General features: G+C 49.3%; 1 protein-coding gene across 1 annotated transcript in view; it reads right to left on the bottom strand.

The window, feature by feature from the left end:
- The window catches only part of pth1r (parathyroid hormone 1 receptor), a 174,797-nt gene that overhangs the window by 31,728 nt on the left and 120,902 nt on the right, over nt 1–22,167 (bottom strand). Inside the window, exons 4-7 of the mRNA XM_038808890.1 lie at nt 21,074–21,198; nt 16,968–17,062; nt 14,021–14,210; nt 5,089–5,242 (exon numbers count right to left, since the gene is read on the bottom strand). Of these exons, the coding sequence (XP_038664818.1) occupies nt 5,089–5,242; nt 14,021–14,210; nt 16,968–17,062; nt 21,074–21,198 (564 nt within the window). The remainder of the gene's footprint in view (nt 1–5,088; nt 5,243–14,020; nt 14,211–16,967; nt 17,063–21,073; nt 21,199–22,167) is intronic.

Raw genomic sequence — 22,167 nt, forward strand, 5'->3', positions numbered from 1 at the left:
CAGAGGCATTCGGGCTTCATGCGGAACTCCATCTTCAAAGTCGTAGTTAATTAAATTGATGTACCATCGATTGCACGCGAGGCGAGTGATTTACCAAAGTCTGGCTTTAATTAACTAGAACACAGCTCTGCGATCGTCTATAGTGGAAAGAGACGATCGTCAGGCGTTTGAGCATTTATACCTCGTTAATAGAGGCGTGGTTAACTCAGCCTCTCGGCCAATCGGTCGAGAGGCACATGATCGACCAGGGCCAATGGTAAGCCGACGTTCTGGCCCAATGGCAGACAAGTATGCAGATCATATCATCACAACACTGGAATTGGAACAGAAACTTTGGGAGCACCGTCATTTTGACCAACTGGACCCTGCCCGCTAGGGAGAGTGTCAACACATCCCACCTCCTAAACTCCTCCTCCATCTGCTCCACCAGCTTTGTAAAGTTAAGCCTATGCAGGGCCCCCCAGCTCCTGGCTATCTAGACCCCCAGGTATCTGAAGCTCCTCTCTGTCCTTTTCAGCGGAAGCTCCCCTATCTCTCTCTCCTGGTCCCCCGAATGCATCACGGACAGCTCACTCTTCCCCACATTGAGCTTATACCCAGAGACGTCCCCGAACTCCCCAAGAATCCTCATCACCTCTGGCATCCTCCCTGCCGGGTCTGCAACGTACAACAATAAATCGTCTGCGTACAACGACAGCCGATGCTCCTCCCCCCCAGCACTATCCCCCTCCAGTTCCTCGATTCCCTCAGCGCCATGGCCAGGTGTTCGATCGCCAACACAAACAGCAGGGGAGACAGGGGGCACCCCTGCCTCGTTCTCTGGTACAAGCGAAAGTTCTCCGACCTCCTCCAATTCGTCACCACACTTGCCATCGGGGCATCATACAGCAGCCTCACCCACCTAATAAATCCTTCACCAAACCCGAACCTCTTCAAAACCTCCCAAAGGTATCTCCACTCCACCCTGTCAAAGGCTTTCTCCGCATCCATCAACGCCACTATCTCCGCGTCCCCGTCCACCGCCGGCATCATTATGACATTGAGAAGCCTCCGCACATTAACGTTCAACTGCCTCCCCTTCACAAAACCCGTTTGATCCTCGTGAATAACCTGCGGCACCACATCCTCCACCCTCCTGGCCAATATCTTGGCCAGCAGTTTTGCATCCACATTGAGGAACAAAATCGGCCTATATAATCCCCACTGAAGGGGGTCCTTATCCCGCTTCAGGATCAATGAGATTAACACCCTGGACATTGTCGGGGGCAAAGCCCCCCCCCCCCTGCCTTGCCTCATTCAAGGTCCTCACTAGCAGCGGGCCCAGCAGGTCAGAAAACTTCTTATAAAATTCAACCGGGAACCCATCGGGTCCCGGTGCCTGACCTGACTGCATGCTCCTCATCGCCTTAACCACCTCTTCCAGCTCAACTGGCGCCCCCAACCCCCCCCCCCCCCCCCCCCCACCTGCTCCTCCCCCACTCTCGGGAACTCCAGCTTGCCCAAAAAGCGGTCCATTCCTCCCTCCTCCACTGGGGGCACTGACCGCTATAACTCCTCATGGAAGGTCCTAAACACTCCGTTAATGCCCCTCGCACTCCGCACCAGACTCCCTCATCCATCCCTAACTCCCCCTAGCTCCCTCGCCACCTCCCGCTTCCGGAGCTGGTGCGCCAGCATCCGATTCGACTTCTCTCCGTATTCGTATACTGCCCCGTGCACCCTCCTCCATTGCGCCTCCGCTTTCCTGCTGGTCAATATATCAAACTCCGCTTGGAGACTATGACGCTTCCTCAATAGCCCTTCTTCTGGGACCTCAGCGTACCTCCTGTCCACCCTCACCATCTCTTCTACCAACCTCTCCCTTTTCTTGCCCCTCTCCGTATGTGCCCTGATGGAAATCAGCTGCCGACCAGAACTGCACACAGTACTCAAGTTGTGGCCTAATGAGCATTTTGTACAGCTCCATCCTAACCTCCCTCCTCTTATATTCTATGCTTCGGCTAATAATGCAGCGGTCTCCTGTGCCCCAGAACCTGCAAGATTCTCCCAATGTCCTTGAACCGACAACTTATCTCATTTTCAGTGAATTCTCTTCATAGATTTCATAGATTTCATAGATTTCATAGAATTTACAGTGCAGAAGGAGGCCATTCGGCCTATCGAGTCTGCACTGGCTCTTGGAAAGAGCACCCTACCCAAGGTCAACACCTCCACCCCATCCACATCCCCATAACCCAGCAACCCCACCCAACACTAAGGGCAATTTTGAACACTAAGGGCGATTTATCATGGCCAATCCACCTAACCTGCACATCTTTGGACTGTGGGAGGAAACCGGAGCACCCGGAGGAAACCCACGCACACACGGGGAGGATGTGCAGACTCCGCACAGACAGTGACCCAAGCCAGAATCCATAATGCTACCGTGCTCTTACACTCCAGACAGCAACTGCTGCCTACTCAAAAGATTAACTCTGTTTCTCTCTCCATAGATGCTGCCAGGACTGCTGAGTGTTTGCAGTATTTTCTGTTTTTATCGCAACTACTTCCTGCCTGTTTCAGACGAGCTGCTGAATGGCAAAATCAGGTGAGACACAGGATGTCCCAGGCCTCAAACCTGGACCGGATAGTAAGATTTGCACTAGTTACTCACCATCTTCCACTCCTTCCATCACACTCCTCACCCACCCAAGATCTGCTGCGGCTTAAAATCGACTCCAATGATTTAATATGTTACTTATTTCATTGTGGCCTTTGGATGGGATGGGAACTAACCTGTGTTGTTACATCCTATCGCTGATCAGTGAATGTATCTCGTGAGACCCCAAGCAAGCAGTGTACTGCAGAAATTCCAGCTCTACATTGACAACATTAAAGACATTTTTTATCCACCTTTGCTCGATACACCTTTGCTGCAGGGCATCTTGTAGATGGTACATTGTACTATGTGTCAAGTGATGGGTGAACTGAATGTTTGAGGTGTTATTTTTCCTGTCACAAATCTATGTCTTACATCTGGCAAAAAAGATATTCCAGATTTTTTTTTTAGGCAGGCCAGCGTTTCCAAACCAAATTCTGGAGAAACCAACACGGTGAGAGTTTCAATTTACCTATTGTTTCACTATGGGTCACACCTACTTCCCGAGAGAACTTAGCAGTTGGTTAGATCACAAGTCCATTCCCATCTTACAGCCACTGCTAATGACAGCTTCACTGGGAATGGATTAAGTAATATATTAAATCATTAGGATAGTACATACAAATATACCAACATATAAAATGGAAGCCAATCAGCCATGATTGAATGGCAGGGCAGACTCGATGGGCCGAGTGGCCTAATTCTGCTCTTACGTCTTATGGTCTAAGTAGGCCATTCGGCCCTTCGAGTCTGCTCCAGCATTCAATAAGGTCATGGCTGATCTGTTTGTGTTTCAAATTCAACATTCCCATCTACCCCAATGATCTATGATTCCCTTGCCTTACAAGAATTTATCTATCTCCTTCCTGCCTGGCTCTGACCAGCCAAAACCATTCAGCTAACCACAACAGAGAGAGAGAGAGAGAGAGAGAGAGAAAGAGAGAGGGACGGAGAGAGAAGGAGAAGATAGAGAGGGGAAGAGGGGGAGAGAGCATTGGCACATACAGATAGCCAGTGATTTTTAAAAATTATTTAATGGCATGTGGGCATCGCTCGCTTAGCTAGCATTTATTGCCCATCCCTAATTGCCTTTCAGAAGAGCTGCCTTCTTGAGCTACTGCAGTCCAAGCGGTGTAGGGACACCCAGAGTGCTGTTAGGGACTGAATTTAAGGATTTTGATCCAGTGACAGTGAAGGAGCAATGATATACTTCCAAGTCAGAATAGTTATGGCTAAGAGGGGAATTTGCAGGTTGTGATCTTTCCATGCATCTGCTGCCCTTGTTCTTCTAGGTTGTAGAGGTAGTGGGTTTGGAAGCTGCTGTCAAAGGCACCTTGGTGAGTTGCTGCAGGGTATCCTAAAGAAAGTACAGAAGGCTGTCGCTATGCATCAGTGGTGGATGAACTGAATGTTTGACGTGTTGGATGAGTGTAATCAAGTGGGCTGGCTTGTCCTGGATGGTGGCAAGTTTCTTGAGTGTTGTTAGAGCTGCACTCACAACGATGGAAATAGGGAAGGAGATGCAGAAACAGCTTAGCATAGAGAGAAGAAGAGGGAAAGGGACAGAGAGGGACCAACAAATAAACATAGAAATAGAAGGGCAAACAGCGAGAGAGAAAATATACATGTTTAAGATAGTTGGAAAGAAATGGATAGACAGAGAGCAAGAGATCAGGGGCGAAATTCTCCGACCCCCAGCAGGGTCGGAGAATCGCCCGGGGCCGCCGAAAATCCCGCCCCCGCCATGTCCAGAGTTCTCCCACCCGCAAAAATTCGGCCGCCGCCCGCCTCAGAGAATGGCAGGGGCTGGCGGGAGGCTACGGGTTTCTGTGCTGCCGTTATTCTCCGGCCCGCGATGGGCTGAAGTCCCGCCGCTGGGAGGCCTCTCCCGCCGCCGAGGTTTGAACCACCTCTGGTGGCGGCGGGATTGGCGGCGGGAGTGGGCCCCCGGGGTCCTGGGGGGGGCGCGGGGCGATCGGTCCCCAGGGGGTGCCCCCACGTTGGCCAGGCCCGCGATCGGGGCCCACCGATCGGCCGGCGGGCAAGTACCGTGGGGGCTCTCTTTCTCTTCCGCTGCCAACATGGCGAAAGGGAATCCCCCAGCGCGCATGCGCCGGTGGTGACGTCAGCGGCAGCTGCTGCTGACGTCACCACCGGCGCATGCACGAACCAGCGAAGGCCTTTCGGCCAGCCCCGGCGCAGGGCATCAAAGACTGTTGGTGCCGGTTTTGGCGCCAGTCGGCGTGGTGCCAACCGCTCCACCGCGGGCCTAGCCCACAAAGGTGCGGAGAATTCCGCACCTTTGGGGAGGCCCGACGCCGGAGTGGTTGGCACCACTCCGCTACGCCGGGACCCCCCGCCCCGCCGGGTAGGGGAGAATCCCGCTCTGGAGAGAGACACACAGAGAGCAGATTGAGGAAAAATTAGTTTGTTAAAAATCTTAGTCTTACCCCAGCCTATTAAGGTGAAGCCCCAGAGATACGTTTTATCAGAGAAAAAGGTCATGAAGATGAGGCTATGGAGATAGAGGCCTTCCACCAGAATCCAGTAGTAATTAGTAGCCAGGAAGTAAAGGAAAATGGTGACAGCCACCTTGCAGCCAATCTGAAAAAAAGTGAGAACAATATCAGCACTTCGATGACGGCTCGAAAACCTTGGCAGGTAGTTACAATGATCTGATAGGGTCAAAGCTTGGTGAAAATTGGATTCTCCGTCGACAGGATTCTCCATCGCACCAGCAGCATACCCACGCCCGTGGTTTTCCCAGCGGTGTGGGGTGGCCATAATGGGATGTCCCATTGGCAGGCGGCGGAAACGGAGAATCCCGCTGCTAGTGAGGGCATGCCACCCAGGAAGATGCAGCCGACGAATCGGAGAATCCCAAAACTTCAACACTGTGACGTCCTCTTTAGTTCACTCATGCTTTCCCCATGTAAACATTTCAAAACACTCCAAAATGTGAGAAGCAGTACTTAAAGGAATTTGTCCACAATCCCAATCTTTTTATCTTTGCATTCACCAACACCCAGCATTTGTTACCCACCCTTAGTCACGCTTGAGGACGGGGTGCTGAGCTGCCATCTTGAACTGCTGCACTCTCTTTGATGTAGGTGTACCCACAGTGCTGTTAGTGAGGGTGTTAGGCAGTCCTTAGGCTGGTGATATTGGTTCAACTCTGTAACGTGGGTTTAAAATGCGTCCAGTCTCCTGAGTTGAGAGTCTCCTCTATCTGTTGGAATGAGATTGGACTGTCTGACCACTCTGCCTCTCTTCAGAGTTCAAAACTCCCACTAATTATACTGGAAAATCTCACTCATAGAATCACAGAATTGTTACGATGCAAATGAGATTCTTAGTTTGTGAACATGGCTGACAAGGCTTCCTGGAAATGTTGGTGCCTCTGCTGCCCTCAATAGCAGTGAACTTCTAAATTTTTACAGCTATTGAGCTCTACATTTGCCTCTATTGGAATTGTAAGATTCAGGCCAATATCTCAGGTCACTCTCAGCTATTGGGCGGGATTCTGCCGTAATCGGTGGGGCGGGCAACTCCGGCGGGACGGAGTGGCATGAACCACTCCGGCGTCGGGCCGCCCCAAAGGTGCGGAATCCTCTGCACCTTCAGGGGCTAGGCCCGCCCCGGAGTGGTTTGCGTCCTGCCGGCCGGCGGGAAAGGGGCTTGGCGCCACGCCAACCGACGCCAAAGGGCCTCCGCCAGCCGGCACGAGTTGGCGCATGCGCAGGAGCGCCAGCGTGTGCTGGCATCATCCCCGCGCATGCGCAGAGGGCTTCGTTTCCGCACCGGCAATGCTACAGCCGCCGGTGCGGAACAATAGAGTGCCCCCACGGCACAGGCCCGCCAATGGATCAGTGGGTCCCGATCGCGGGCCAGGCCACCGTGGGGGCACCTCCCGGGGCCAGATTCCTCTGCGCCCCCCCCCCAAGAACCCCGGAGGCTGCCCGCGCCACCAGGTCCCGCCGGTAAGGGACCTACTCCAATTTACGCCGGCGGGACTGGCAAAAAACGGGCGGGACTTCAGCCCATCACAGGCCAGAGAATTCGGGCAGCCTCGGGGCCCATTGAGTCGTGCCGGTCCCCGCCATTCTCCGAGGTGGGCGGTGCGATTCACGCCGGGCCAATTTTTGGGGGGCCGGAGAATTTGGAGGACGGCGGGGGTGGGATTCACGCCGACCCCAGCGATTCTCCGACCCGGCGGGGGGTTGGAGAATCCCACCCATTGTTTTACACCCCTGATATCATTCTGGTGAGTCTACTGTGGCGCTAACAATTATACTCAAAGCCGAGAGACTAGTACAATAGAGGCTTTATTGCTGTGCGATGTTGTCCCTCCATCCGCAACTGTAGACTGAGGGTCTGAGCAGCTCTCATACATATTTATACACAAGCTCCCTGTGGGCGGAGCTAGCCGGCAGGGGCTGACCGGAGGAACCTGTATTACAGGTACAGGCATACATCCCCCTACTGCAGTACACATAACTACAGTGGTTATCTCACCACATTCACCCCCTGTAAAAAATGAGTCCGGCGGGGTGACATGTAACTCTAATACAAAGGATGCTATTTACAAGAGGGTCCAACAAGGAAAATCAAGAGTCCATCCGGTTAGCAGGTTGCAGGTTGAGCCGAATCGGTGGTCGGACGTTCCGCTGTGATCGGCGTAGCTGTGGCGGTGACGTCGGCACAGGCGGTGATGGCCCCGATGGTGCAGGTGCTGGCGGTGTTGGTGCTGGCTGCTGGCGGGATGACTCCGAGAGCAAGCCGAAATCTTCCGTGTCCTCCAGGGTGGGCAGGGGGATGAGGGATGGACCTGATGGGGACGAATAGGGGGGCGCTGGGGTTGGCGCAGGAAGGGGTGTGGGCATTGATCGGCACCTGAGGGAGCCAGGTCCCGGAGCGAGACTGTGTCCTGGCGGCCATCGGGGAACTCCACGTAGGCATACTGAGGGTTGGCGTGGAGAAGGCGTACTTTGTCCACCAGGGGTTCCGCCTTGTGGTGCCGAACATGCCTACGGAGAAGGACTGGGCACGGAGTCGTGAGCCAAGTCGGGAGCGACACTCCGGATGTGGACTTCCTAGGGAAGGCAAAAACACGTTCATGGGGTGTACTGTTAGTTGCGGTGCACAGTAGCGACCGAATGGAATGGAGCGCGTCAGGGAGGACCTGCTGCCAGCGAGCGGCTGGGAGGTTCCTGGACCGTAGGGCCAGCTGGACGGCCCTCCATACCGTCCCGTTCTCCCTCTCTACCTGCCCGTTTCCCCGGGGGTTGTAGCTGGTCGTCCTGCTGGAGGCGATACCCCTGCTGAGCAGGAACTGACGCAGGTCATCGCTCATGAATGAGGATCCCCTGTCACTGTGGATATAGTCGGGGAAACCGAACAGGGCGAAAATGGAATCCAGGGCCTTGATGACGGTGGCAGACGTCATATCTGGGCATGGGATGGCAAAGGGGAACCTAGAAAATTCATCGACCACACTAAGGATGTAGGTGTTGCGGTCGGTAGAGGGAAGGGGCCCTTTGAAGTCCACGCTGAGGCGTTCAAAGGGGCGGGATGCTTTCACCAGGCGCGCGCGATCTGGCCGGTAGAAGTGCGGCTTGCACTCCGCACAGATCTGGCAGTCTCTGGTGACTGTCCGTACTTCCTCGACGGAGTAGGGCAGATTGCGGGCTTTGATCAGATGGTACAAGCGGGTGACCCCCGGATGGCAAAGGCTGTCGTGCAAGGCACGGAGCTGGTTCACTTGTGCACTGGCACATGTACCTCGGGAGAGGGCGTCTGGGGACTCGTTGAGCTTGCCGGGGCGATACAAGATCTCGTAGTTAAAGGTGGAGAGCTCGATTCTCCACCGCAAGATTTTGTCATTCTTGATCTTGCCCCGCTGCGTGTTGTTGAACATGAAGGCTACCGACCGTTGGTCAGTGAGGAGAGTGAATCTCCTGCCGGCCAGGTAATGCCTCCAGTGCCGCACCGCTTCAACGATTGCCTGGGCTTCCTTTTCGACAGAGGAATGCCGAATTTCGGAGGCGTGGAGGGTGCGTGAAAAGAATGCCACGGGTCTGCCGGCCTGATTCAGCGTGGCGGCAAGGGCGACATCTGAAGCGTCGCTCTCTACTTGGAAAGGCAGAGTCTCGTCTACGGCGTGCATCCCCGCCCTGGCTATGTCAGATCGAATGCAGGCGAAGGCCTGTTGTGCCTTGGCCGAGAGGGGAAAATGTGTGGACTGGATAAGTGGCCGGGCCTTGTCTGCGTATTGCGGGACCCACTGGGTGTAATAAGAGAAAAACCCAAGGCAGCGTTTGAGGGCCTTGGGGCAGTGGGGAATTGGGAGCTCCATGAGGGGGCGCATGCGGTCGGGATCGGGCCCCAGTAGTCCGTTTTGGACTACGTAGCCAAGGATGGCTAAGCGGTCTGTGCGGAACACGCATTTCTCCTTGTTGTACGTGAGATTAAGGAGAGATGCGGTGTGGAGGAATTTATAAAGGTTGGCATCATGGTCCTGCTGGTCATGGCCGCAGATGGTGACATTGTCGAGGTACGGGAAGGTGGCCTGCAATCCGTACCGGTCAACCATTCGGTCCATTTCTCGCTGAAAGACCGAGACCCCATTCGTGACGCCGAAGGGAACCCTCAGAAATTGGTACAGACGACCGTCCGCCTCAAAGGCAGTGTAGGGACGGTCCGATTTACGGATGGGGAGCTGGTGGTAGGCGGATTTCAGGTCAATAGTAGAGAAGACCCGGTACTGTGCAATCTGATTGACCATATCAGAAATGCGGGGGAGGGGGTACGCGTCGAGCTGCGTGTACCCATTGATGGTCTGGCTGTAGTCCACGACCATCCTGTGCTTCTCCCCGGTCTTAACCACTACCACCTGGGCTCTCCAAGGGCTGTTGCTGGCCTCGATGATACCCTCCCGAAGCAGCCGCTGGACTTCGGACCTGATGAAGGCCTTGTCCTGGGTGCTGTACCGTCTGCTCCAGGTGGCGACGGGCTTGCAATCCACAGTCAGATTGGCAAAGAGGGAGGGGGGGCTCGACCTTGAGGGTCGCGAGGCCGCAAACGGTGAGGGGAGGTAGGGGTCCACCGAATTTGAGGGTGAGGCTCTGGAGATTGCAGTGGAAATCCAGGCCTAGTAGGAGTGAAGTGCAGAGGTCGGGGAGAATGTACAGACGGAAACGGTCGAATTCCACACCCTGTACAGTGAGTTTAACCAGGCAGAAACCCCGGATCGGGACAGAGTGGGAACCGGAGGCAAGGGAGATCTGCCGGTCGGCGGGATGGATCGCAAGGGAATAGCGCCTTACCGTGTCTGGGTGGACGAAGCTCTCGGTGCTCCCGGAGTCGATGAGGCAGGAGGTCACATGGCCGTTGACCAGCACCGATGTGGAAGAGGGTGCCAGGTTGCGAGGACGGGACTGGTCGAGCGTAACGGAGGCGAGCAGTGGTTGGTCGGCGGTTGAGTCAGATGAGTCCGACGAGGAGCGGTAGCGACCCGTGTCCCGTGATGGCGGCCCCTGGAGACGAGATGGCGGCATCCGCAGTACCTGTGGGTAAAATGGCGGCGTCCATGGAGCGCACGTTATGGGGTCGGAACAAAATGGCGGCGCCCATGGAACGCACATGGCTGTGGTGGATGAAGATGGCGGCGCCCATGGGGCGCACGTGGCGGGGGCGGCAAAAGATGGCGGCGCCCACTGATCGCACGTGGGGTCGGGGGAAGCGGACGGCGGGGCCCATGGAGGGAGCGGCTGAGGCGTGGGGACCGGCGGCGCGATAGCGGCGACCGTCCGGGACTGACACACCGCTGCAAAGTGGCCTTTCTTGCCACAAGCTTTGCAGGTCGCTGTGCGGGCCGGGCAGCGTTGGCGAGGGTGCTTCTGTTGGCCGCAGAAGTAACAGTGGGGACCCCCAGGGGGTGCGGTGCAGCGGGCAGCGCAGGCATAGTGCGCGGGGGCGGCTGCTGGGGGGGCCGTTTGCGGGGTCCACGAGGGGTGGGACGGATGGGCCTGGGGAGCCGTTTGCGGGGTCCACGAGGGGTAGGACGGGTGGGCCGAGTGGCTAGCGGAGTAAGTGTGCGCACTACGGGAGGCGGCCGTCATGGAGAGCGCCAGGGCCTTTGCGGCCGCGAGGTCGGGGGCGACCCCTTCCAGCAGTCGTTGCCGGATGGGGTCCGATGCAATGCCTGTAACGAAGGCATCGCGCATGAGTAAGTCCGAATGTTCCGCGGCTGTGAGGGCCCGGCAGTCGCAGTCTCGTACCAGAGGTATAAGGGCCCTCCAGAAGTCCTCAATCGACTCACCCGGCTGCTGGACGCGAGTAGAAAGTTGATGCCTCGCAAACAGGGTGTTCGTCGATGGTGAATAATTCTCCTTGAGCAGTTCCATAGCTGCGGTGTAGTCGGTCGCATCTCGAATGAGCGGAAAGACGCTGGAGCTAAGTCTGGAGTACAGGAGTTGCTTTTTCTGAGCCTCCGTCGGGGGAGGGTGTGCTGAAGAGATGTAGGCCTCGAAGACTGCGAGCCAGTGATCAAAGTCTTTTCTGGCGTGAGGCGAATGTGGATCCAGCTGCAGACGGTCAGGCTTGACTCTGATGTCCATGGTGACTGGGAAATCGTACAGCAATAAATTGTGGCACTAACAATTATACTCAAAGCCGAGAGACTAGTACAATAGAGGCTTTATTGCTGTGCGATGTTGTCCCTCCATCCGCAACTGTAGACTGAGGGTCTGAGCAGCTCTCATACATATTTATACACAAGCTCCCTGTGGGCGGAGCTAGCCGGCAGGGGCTGACCGGAGGAACCTGTATTACAGGTACAGGCATACATCCCCCTACTGCAGTACACATAACTACAGTGGTTATCTCACCACACCTACACAATGTAACTCGCTATAATTCTAATGTCGTTTTCTGTAACAGGATGCCCAATATTGCACACATTAATCCAACTGGGACCCAATGACTGTCTTTCAGAAATAGCCTGCAGACACTCAGGGCACAAAGTCCAGACAATGGCGTTATGGAAGTCAGAAGTGGTCCTCCATGGTCACCATCTCCATTCCCTTTACAGCAGCTCCCCAAGCTACCAGCATGGCCCTTGCAGTCCCCATGCTGGGAGAGGCAAACACCAGTACCCTGCATACATCAGAGTCTGCCAACTGGTACTGTCATAATGTCAAACCAGCTAATCTTATAGACTATTTATAAACTTGGGCCATTCAACGTATTTAAGAACATTGGGAGTAGGAGCAGGAATAGACCACACAGCCCATCAAACCTGCTCTGCCACATCATAGCAACTTGTCAGTCACCAAAGAACATGGATTCATCTTCAAGAGGAACTCAGCACTACAGTTATTTAAAGGCACAGACACCTAACCTGCAAGTAAAGTAACATAAACAATTGCTATTATTTCTCGGTAAATACTATGGAGTGTTTTTGGAGGTGTTTTAATGTATTTCTGCATTTGGCAAGGTGTATTGCTGCCAGGTGTTTTAAATGGGGTGGTATGTGGGTTTATTTACCCACACCCTCTTTTCTCAACAAACTGCAGCAAGATCTGTTTTAAGAAGGAGTATCTTAACTCCTTGAGTGCAATGTCTTTAAAGAACAGAAGTGGAACAGGCTTTTTAAATCAAAAGGAAGGATAAAAATGATTTCCCACAGCACCTGAAATGCAATTGAAAAATGAAAAATGAAAATCGCTTATTGTCACAAGTAGGCTTCAATGAAGTTACTGTGAAAAGCCCCTAGTCGCCACATTCCGGCGCCTGTCCGGGGAGGCTGGTACGGGAATTGCAACAAATAATCATGCCTCACACACAGTGGATACACTTACACAGGAAAAGGTGATTTCTAAAGATGGAACATGCACTTAAATTATTTAAAGAATAAAAGAAGCAGGTCAATTCTTTAAACAGTCCTTAAGATGGTGATTGGAATGTTGCAAGTATGATGGGTTCTCTCTTGGTTCCTTGAAGTCAGTGGTGGTTGGAAGTATCTGGATTTTTCAGTCAAAATTGTTGTTGAACTCTTGTAGTGAATAAATATAATCTTGCGAAAGAACAAATTAGCCAACTTTTCTGCCCGAGATGTCTTTTCAAGAGAGGGTCCAATTTTGTGCTGCATGAGAACTGGTGTCCCTCTGCTCTTCATGTCTTAGACTGACTCACTGGGCTGTCTTTTTGGATTGATAAGGTATTAGCTATCTTCCGTCAGTTGAAGACATGTGACAACAGTATTGCTGTATTCCATTGTCCACACAATGGGTGGAAGCTTTGGGAGTTGGGTCTGAGACTGATATCATTGCAATGTGTGCACAGTAAGAAGTCTTACAACACCAGGTTAAAGTCCAACATGTTTGTTTCAAACACTAGCTTTCCTCACCTGAAGAAGGAGCAGTGCTCTGAAAGCTAGGGTTTGAAACAAACATGTTGGACTTTAACCTGGTGTTGTTAGACTTCTTACTGTGCTCACCCCAGTCCAACGCCGGCATCTCCACATCATTGCAATGTGTGTGGGAGTAAACTGGAGTATCTGAATGTCAGATACGAACCCTGAGTGCCAGGGATTGCTGCTGGATGAGTGATAGGGGTGTGGTTCACTGGGCAGAGTGAAAGGTTGGTAGAGTGGTGAATAAGAGATGTCATGTGATGTTCAATAATGTTGACTGCCATGTCGTGTGAAATTATTAAACCTCTTTTGACACTGCTGCCATGTCCTCAATGCCAGATCCCTGCTCCATTCCCTTTGCAGAATGCTCCTCGAGGGTCTCCTGGTCCTCTACAAAAACATGGCCTCATTCAGCCTTCCTACACCACCACACAGGCCTCTAAACCTCATTATTGGAAACCTTCTGTCTTCACCAGTACTCCATCTGTGCCATTTATAACTGCACCAAATTTGTTTGCTGTACACTTCCATGACAATGGAAATGGGCAGGTTGAAAATCATTACAACCACTCCAAATCTGTGCCCATAATATCTAACCTTACATGTAATTAATGAACCTTGGATAAGGTACTGGCGAATAGTGATAGCTACTGGAGGGTAATGATAGTTGTGGAACCAGAGGGCAATAATGGCTGTGGAATAGGGGTGGGGGGGGGGGGGGGGGGGGTGGGGGGGGGGGGGGGGGGGGGGCTAATAATGGCTGTAGAAATTGAATCTAATGATGGTTGTGGAAACAGTGATGAATGATGATTATGGAACTATTGCCCCTCAATTCTCTCATCTCACAGGAGGGAAAAGTAGGGAGTGAGAATTAGTAAGAAATAACACAAACTTACAAAAAATGAAGATGAGTAGCATCAGAGTGTTTTGAATTTAACAAGTGCCTTACCAAATCAGTGGTCACTTACATACTGAAATTTGTCTTGAGACACAGGAGTGTCAGTTATGGATTTCAGATCCTCCAAGTCAATACCTTCCAGGTCTAAGAATGCTGTCTCTGAGTATAGCACTGCATCCTTCACAAAAATACTGATGGCTCGGAGCATGAAAGACACAAAGAGATGGATGTGGATGTAGTTCCTGGTACAGTGTAGGCGCCTGTGAAGGGATGGCAACACATGAATGAGAGTTAGTATGGGTAAATCCACTCAAAGGCAGCCATTTGCCTATTGTAACCCAGTGTTAAAACCCTGTCATTACTCATTCCTCAACACACTGCAGAATCAAATCAATACAGTCCAATCCCACACAGTCCAATCCCAATAAATAAGGTTCCTCATGCACAATAATGTGACCCTGTAGCACAAAATCTAAATAGAAGGACGGTTCAGTGAAGAACTGATTCTATCTTTTGTATGAGGCACCTGTCAGCCCTCTCCAGTGAATATAAAAGATCCCATGATGTGGTTTTGAAGAAGAACTGGCAATTAGGTGGAATATTTATTCCTCATGTTATTTGTGAGAATTTGCTTTGTGAAATTGGCGATTGAGTTTTCTACATTATAACAGAACAAATTAACCAATTGCAAAGTGTTTTGCCAAGTCTGGAGGTCATAGAAAGACATATTTTTATTTTTTACTCATTCATGCGACGTGGACATTGCTGGCTGGGCTAGCATGTGTTGCCTATCCCTGATTGCCCTGCTAGGCCATTTCAGAGGGCATTTAAGAGTCAACCACATTGCTGTGGGTCTGGAGTCATGTGTAGATGAGACCAGTAGATTCCAAAAGGACATTAGTGAGCCAAAAGGGTTTTTGCAACAATCAAAAATGTTTTTTAATTCTTGATTTTAATTGAACTCAAATTTCAACATCTGCTGTGGTGGTATTCAAACCCGGGTCCCGGAGCATTAACCTGGTCACTAGATTATTAGTCCAATGACTATACAACTACACCATTGCCTCCCCTACACAAGTATTTATTGTAACATCCTCTTGTCTCAAAATTAGGAAGTCGTGCCTTCATTATCCTATTCTGTGTAGAGGGGCTGGTTTAGCACAGTGGACTAAACAGCTGGCTTATAATGCAGAACAATGCCAGCAGCGCAGGTTCAATTCCCGTACCAGCCTCCCTGAACAGGTGCCGGAATGTGGCAACTAGGGGCTTTTCATAGTAACTTCATTGAAACCTACTTGTGACAATAAGCTATTATTATTATTCCAGGACACGAGCACCTGATATAGACTGATGCTTTATGAAGTATTGAAGGAATACGGAACTGTTAGTCAAGCCATCTTCACTAAACTTGTCCTGTCATTTGAATGTACAAGATTCCATGGCACTGTTCAAAGTGGAGCAAGGAATTGTGATGGCTAACACTAGTTTCCCAAAGGACATCATGAAACAAATCAAATCCAGATGAAGTAGCCATTCAACATAACTGAACATTTGGTTTAATACTAAAAAAACAATATCCCATTAAATGTCAATAAACAATTGCAGGAAGTCTTTTGGAATGCAGGGCTGTATGACAGAACACTTCCCACTCTATGTTTCATCTATGCCTTGCCACTAAAGCATTTTATTTTTGTGTGGCACAGTGGTTAGCACTGCTGCCTCACAATGCCAGGGACCCGGGTTCAATTCAAGCCTTGGGAGACTGTCTGTGTTGAGTTTGAATGTTCTCCCTGGGTGCTCCAGTTTCCTCCCACGGTCCAAAGATGTGCAGGTTAGGTGGATTGGCTGGGCTACAATTGCCTCTTAAGGATGAAAAAGTTAGGTTACGGGGATTAGCCTAGATGGGGTGCACATTCAGAGAGTTAGTGCAGACTCGATGGGCCAAATGGCCACCTTCTACACTGTAGGGATTATATGATTCTATCTAATTTACTGTTTCTGGGGCTTAAACTGTCATGTGCAATACTACTGCCAAGTTTGCCTTTGGAACTTCATGGCAGTCATTTAAACGTCAGCCAATGGTTGTAAAGTGCTCCGCAATATGATCACCATGTGATTTCCCTTTATCCAAATGCAAGTTCTTCCTTTCAAAGTAGGAATTATACCCTCACCCCCATCCCTTTACCAACCTTTTTCATACTCATGACGATGGCGCATCATAGCTCTGAAGAAGAGCCATATTGATTCAAAACAATAACTCTGTTTCTCTGTCCACCTGCTGTGTTTTTCAGGATTTTCTGTTTCTATTATGGCTGTACGCTTCCTCAACTCCCTACCCTACACCTTCATATTATCTACTGCACCCACTCACCCAACTACCTGTCAAAATCCACATCCCACCCACTCCCATTAGCTTTTTAAGCACTGAGGAGAGACAAAGAAAAACAAAAATGGCCCAGAATTTTAAAAGAGAAAATTCTGAAAATTCCTCTTTGAGCTTTCAGGTGATGAAAAGCAGGCCAGGAGATTACATTGCCCATTTGTAGATTATTTGTCAATCCATTCATTTCTTTTGCGATGTAACATCTGCTCCAGTCCAGCCAAGATTCAGCCCAGCATTCTATGAAAGGCATGAAGTTATTACGTTATTAAATGTAATTTGGTTTAGCACACGGCTAAAGAGCTAGCTTTTAAAGCAGGCCAGCAGCACGTTCAATTCCCGTACCAGCCTCGCTGGAATGTGGCGACTAGGGGCTTTTCACAGTAACTTAATTGAAGCCTACTTGTGACAATAAGCGATTTTCATTTTCATTTTCAGAATTTCCCCCTCGACAAGGTTTCCTCTAAGTCATCTCTTTATTCGAGCAGCTTCATAATTTTGAACACCTTTCCATAAGAAAACTTCAGAATGAAAACACAACGATGATAAATACTCCATTCTCCCCCGCAGTTACTCAAACCTCGATCGAGATCCAAATGCTCCTATTAATTAACATGAACCAGATGAAACTTTTTACCTGAAGTAACTCAGTATAATAACAGCCACAGTCAATGAGCCCAATGAAATGGAGTATCCCACCGTGTAGATGAGATACAGACGATCAAAGATGTCCTGCAAGAAAGTAAGGAGATGTCACAGGTTGTGGTTAACAGTAGCCACAAGACACAAGCATGTACAGAGCTGCCATTAACTCCATATCATGGCACAGTAATTGAACGAGTGATATTTCGCACTTTGAGTGGAATGTGTGTGAAGTATTTCAAATCTCTAGAATTCTCTCTGACTAACAGGAACACAGTATGAGAAATGGGGCTGTTGGTATTTTTGCAACTCAGAGAATTAATGTGCATGTTAGGAGTGTGGCGCCTAGGGGATTTTCACAGTAATTTCATTGCAGTGTAAATGTAAGCTTACTTGTGACACTAATAAAGACTATTATTATATTCAATTTCAAAGTTGGTAGATATCCCTTTCTCTGTATACAAATGGCTCCCTGATTTACAATCCCAGATTTCACCATATAGAGAGCAGAGTGTGGCCACTAATTTATTTTTTCATGGGATGTGTGCATCAGTGGAAAAGCCAGTGGGCGAGATTTGCTGTCCCGCCACACCCGTTTTCTGGTGTGGGGCGCCCCTGCCGGTAGCGGGATCCTCCATCCCAGCATCTGGCAAATGGTGTTTCCCATTGTGGGCGCCCCTATGCCATCGGGAGATCTGAAAGCATGAGTACACAGCCGGCAAAGCGAAGGATCCCGCCGATGGAGAATCCAACCCAGTGTTTTTTGCCCATCTCTAATTGACCTTGAACAGAGTGGCTACCTGCTTCTGCAGTTTCAATAGATATCATTTGTGACATTTCCCAAGGGCTTCTATTATGGCTGATCCCATTATGAATGCTTGGCTGAGTTTCAATTCCAGCCTGACTTGGGCATTTATCATCAATCTTTCATCATGGCTCGGTAAACAATCAAACACTCACTGCCGAATTATATTATCAAAGTGCCTTCATTACTTGGGCTGCAGCACCTCCAGGACAAATTCCACTGTCACCTTTTTGAGGGAAGCTAGGTAAGGATAGTGAATATCAAAACCTTGCCAGCAATGTCCATACCCCAAGAATACATTTTAAAAATGGAGAATAGGAGGGCTACATGGGAGTGTGATCAAGGGTGAATAAATAATATCAAATTATAAATAAGGATTTCTGGATATCCATAAAATGTGGACCTTGTGTAGCCCTATTATGGATTTTCTTTTTATTTTATTTTATTTTCATGTACTCAATGACTTATTTGAGCTGCTCGCATGAAAAATACTTTTCACTGTACCTTGGTGCACGTGACAATAAACAAATCCAACCAATCCAATCCAAATGTAAAAGTTTACTTAGAGGGAGTACGAGAGAGGATGAAGGAGAGAGACTAATTTTTGTGAGATGAAGGCATGATGCATCAATATTTATTAAGTAAATATTTAACATTGGTTTGTAAAAAGGGATGAGGGAAGTGAAAAAGTAGGAGTGCCGGAGGGGGAGCATGAAGAGTTTATGAAGGGGACTTTAGAAAGGAGCTGGTTGTGAAAGGAATGCAGAGTTCAGGGTAGATGTCACTCTGTCCTGCTAACCTGGACCCTAGGTTGCTAAGGGCAACAAGGAGATAGCAGAGGCTCTTATCATATTTCTTCAATTAGCCTTAAACATGTAATTTATTTAATGGGTGGGGGGGTGGCATCATTGACCATAACATTTGTTCAGGAGCGAGAGGAAGGATAAATTGGGTGGGGATAAGTCAAATTCTGTTTTGGGTAAACTATTAGAATCCATGATTTGATATAGAATTAGTGAGAAATTGAAATCAATGGGTTCATAGAATCATAGAACTTACAGTGCAGAAGACCATTCAGCCCATCAAGTCTGCACTGGCCCTTGGAAAGAGCACCCTACCCAAGCCTACACCTCCACCCTATCCCCATAACCCTGTACCCCCACCCCACCTTTTTGGACACTAAGGGCAATTTAACATGGCCAATCCACCTAACCTGCACATCTTTGGACTGCGGAAGGAAACCGGAGTGCCCGGGGGAAACCCACTCAGACCCAGGGAGAGCGTGCAGACTAAGCACAGACAGTGACCCAAGCCGGGAATCGAACCTGACACACTGGCACTGTGAAGTAACTGTGCTAACCACTGTGCTACCATGCTGCCCACAGGCAGGTTAATCAAGGACAGCTAGCACCTTAAAGCATCAAGTTGCATATTACGAATGTCACAGATTTTCTTTTTAAGAAGTGAACAAGTAAAGTGCTTGAAGTAGATGTAGGGTATGTGGATTTTCACAAAGCTTTCAAAAGGTCTCACAAGAGGTTTACGATATCAGAGAAAATGTAACGCAGTTAGAAAATTAGTTGATGCGCAGAAAACATTGAATTAGGGTAAGTGAGGAGGACTTTAAAATACCTCAGGGTGACAGACAACACAGTGAAAATATGGCAGGTGTAATTTGCTCTAGTTTAAGTGCAATGTTGCTCATTTTGGGAGAAGATTGTGTGACTATTTCCATCAGGGTGGAGAAAGATGAGATTTGAATGAGTCTAGCAAAGTGTCAGCAGAGGCATGAAAGGCCAAATGGCCTCCTTCTGTGCTGCAAGCAACTATGGTTCTGCATCACTTGCATGTGTGCATGTCTAAATAAAAAGTACCCATTGTTTGGAAAATTTGATTGGAAAAGGGTGGCTGTACAATATCTTTAAAATGCTGGTTGTGTTGGATGAACAGAGGTGGACAAGCTATTTACATGATCAAGATAAGAGGCTTGATGCAACTTTTATCCCCAACTGCCAACACTGTCATCTCCCCATGATGGCAACTAACTGGTTCTGCCTTGGTCTCAACAGCTATTCATTTCAGCTTATTTATAGCTGCTTTTCACCCAGTGCATAAAGTTCATCCAGTTGAAGATGAGATGAATGACTGAAGGTCAGGGCTGCATTGCAAATGTGGAGTCAGAGCCTGAAATGCTTCATTGCATGAAGCACTGTTAGAACATAGAACATAGAACACTACAGCGCAGTACGGGCCCTTCGGCCCTCGATGTTGCGCCGACCTGTGAAACCATCTGAAGCCTATCTGACCTACACTATTCCATTTTCAACCATATGTCTATCCAGTGACCCTTAAATGCCCTTAAAGTTGGCGAGTCTACTACTATTGCAGGCAGGGCGTTCCACACCCCTACTACTCTCTGAGTAAAGAAACTGCCTCTGACATCTGTCCTATATCTCTCACCCCTCAATTTAAAGCTATGTCCCCTCGTGTTGGTCATCACCATCCGAGGAAAAAGACTCTCACTGTCCACCCTATCTAACCCTCTGACTATCTTATATGTCTCTATTAAGTCACCTCTCAGCCTTCTCCTCTCTAACGAAAACAACCTCAATTCCCTGAGCCTTTCCTCGTAAGACCTTCCCTCCATACCAGGCAACATCCTAGTAAATCTCCTCTGAACCCTTTCCAAAGCTTCCACATCCTTCCTATAATGTGGTGACCAGAACTGCACGCAGTACTCCAGGTGTGGCCGCACCAGAGTTATGTACAGCTGCAGCATGACCTTGTGGTTCCGAAACTCAATCCCCCTGCTTATAAAGGCTAGCACACCATATGCCTTCTTAACAGCCCTATTAACCTGGGTGGCAACTTTCAGGGATTTATGTACCTGGATGCCGAGATCTCTCTGTTCATCTACACTACCAAGAATCTTGCCATTAGCCCAGTACTCTGCATTCCTGTTACTCCTTCCAAAGTGAACCACCTCACACTTTTCCGCATTAAACTCCATCTGCCACCTCTCAGCCCAGCTCTGCAGCTTATCTATGTTATCTATCTTATTCATTAAACCAAGGCTGAGGAGATGGTAAAGTCCCATTGTATTATTCAAAGAAGCACAGAATGTTCCCCGGTACACAAAAAAAAGCAGATAATCCAACTGTTTACCTCACTGCTTTCGCTGGTATAACTACAGCCACCACAGATGTTCCGAGAACCAAATAGTCATCATAAATGATCCAAGAAGCTATAGAAAGTGAATGATATTATAGTAAAAATGATTTCTGGGGTTACGTCACCTTTTCTGTGCTCTGGTTCATGTGCGCAAGGTACCTGGCACATTCTGTGTAATTTGCCCACGTTTGGTTGCTGCTTGGCACAAGCTCCCAGCTCCCATTCACGTTACACTGTCGATATGCATGGCCTGGCAACAGAACACAAAGCAAATTAATACTGAGCACTGTTATGCCCTTAATCCAGCCCACCGTCTGCTTGCTCATTAATGTAACCATAAAGGTAATTGTGGCAATTTATTTTGAAGGCCAATTGAATTCTTACAAATTATTTAAAAGTGATAGATGAAACATCTTCTGAGTGAACAATTGATGTTTATGCACCCAGAGATAGATTTGATTCTAAGCCTAATATATAATATTTTTCATATAACGGAGGTGGACAACTGGGGAGCAGAGGTAATAGATGACACCCTAATCAAAAGGAAGCATTTGAATGGGCTTTTGGGAAATGTTTCAATCCTGCTGGATTTAGGCTTCTCAGAGTTAAATGGCCCATCTCCAATTTCAAATCCCAGCATGCATCTGCGACCTGTCAGAAAATCCACAGTGGGCAAAGAATTCTGAACAACACGAATGCTAAATTTCCTGCCTGCAAATGAGGCTCCAGATTCACATCCAGAACAGGTGAGCGATAGTTCACCTTGTTCATATTGCCCAATTAAAGTTAAAATAGCCGTCGTGCTGTTTTCCTGTCAAGGAATATGTAAATATGTATGCACAGTGAATAAGTGTGTTACATCACTGTTCGGGACAGGTTGACAGCACAGTTAATAAAGCATATGCGACCCAGGGTTTTATACATAAAAGGCACGAAGAATTTGGTTTGGCCGCAACTGGGGTTTGTATGGATTTTAATTTTTTTCTTATAAATTTAGAGTACCCAATTATTTTTTTCCAATTAAGGAGCAATTTAGCGTGGCCAATCTGCCCAGCCTGCACACCTTTGGGTTGTGGCAGCGAAACCCACACTAACACGGGGATAATGTGCAAACTCCACACGGACAACGACCCAGAGCTGGGTTCGAACCTGGGACCTCGGCGCCGTGAGGCAGCAAGGCTAACCCACTGCGCCACCGTGCTCTCCTGGATGGACTTTA

The sequence above is a fragment of the Scyliorhinus canicula genome, chromosome 10 (assembly GCF_902713615.1).
Source record: "Scyliorhinus canicula chromosome 10, sScyCan1.1, whole genome shotgun sequence".
In the NCBI taxonomy this organism is placed as follows: Eukaryota; Metazoa; Chordata; class Chondrichthyes; order Carcharhiniformes; family Scyliorhinidae; genus Scyliorhinus; species Scyliorhinus canicula.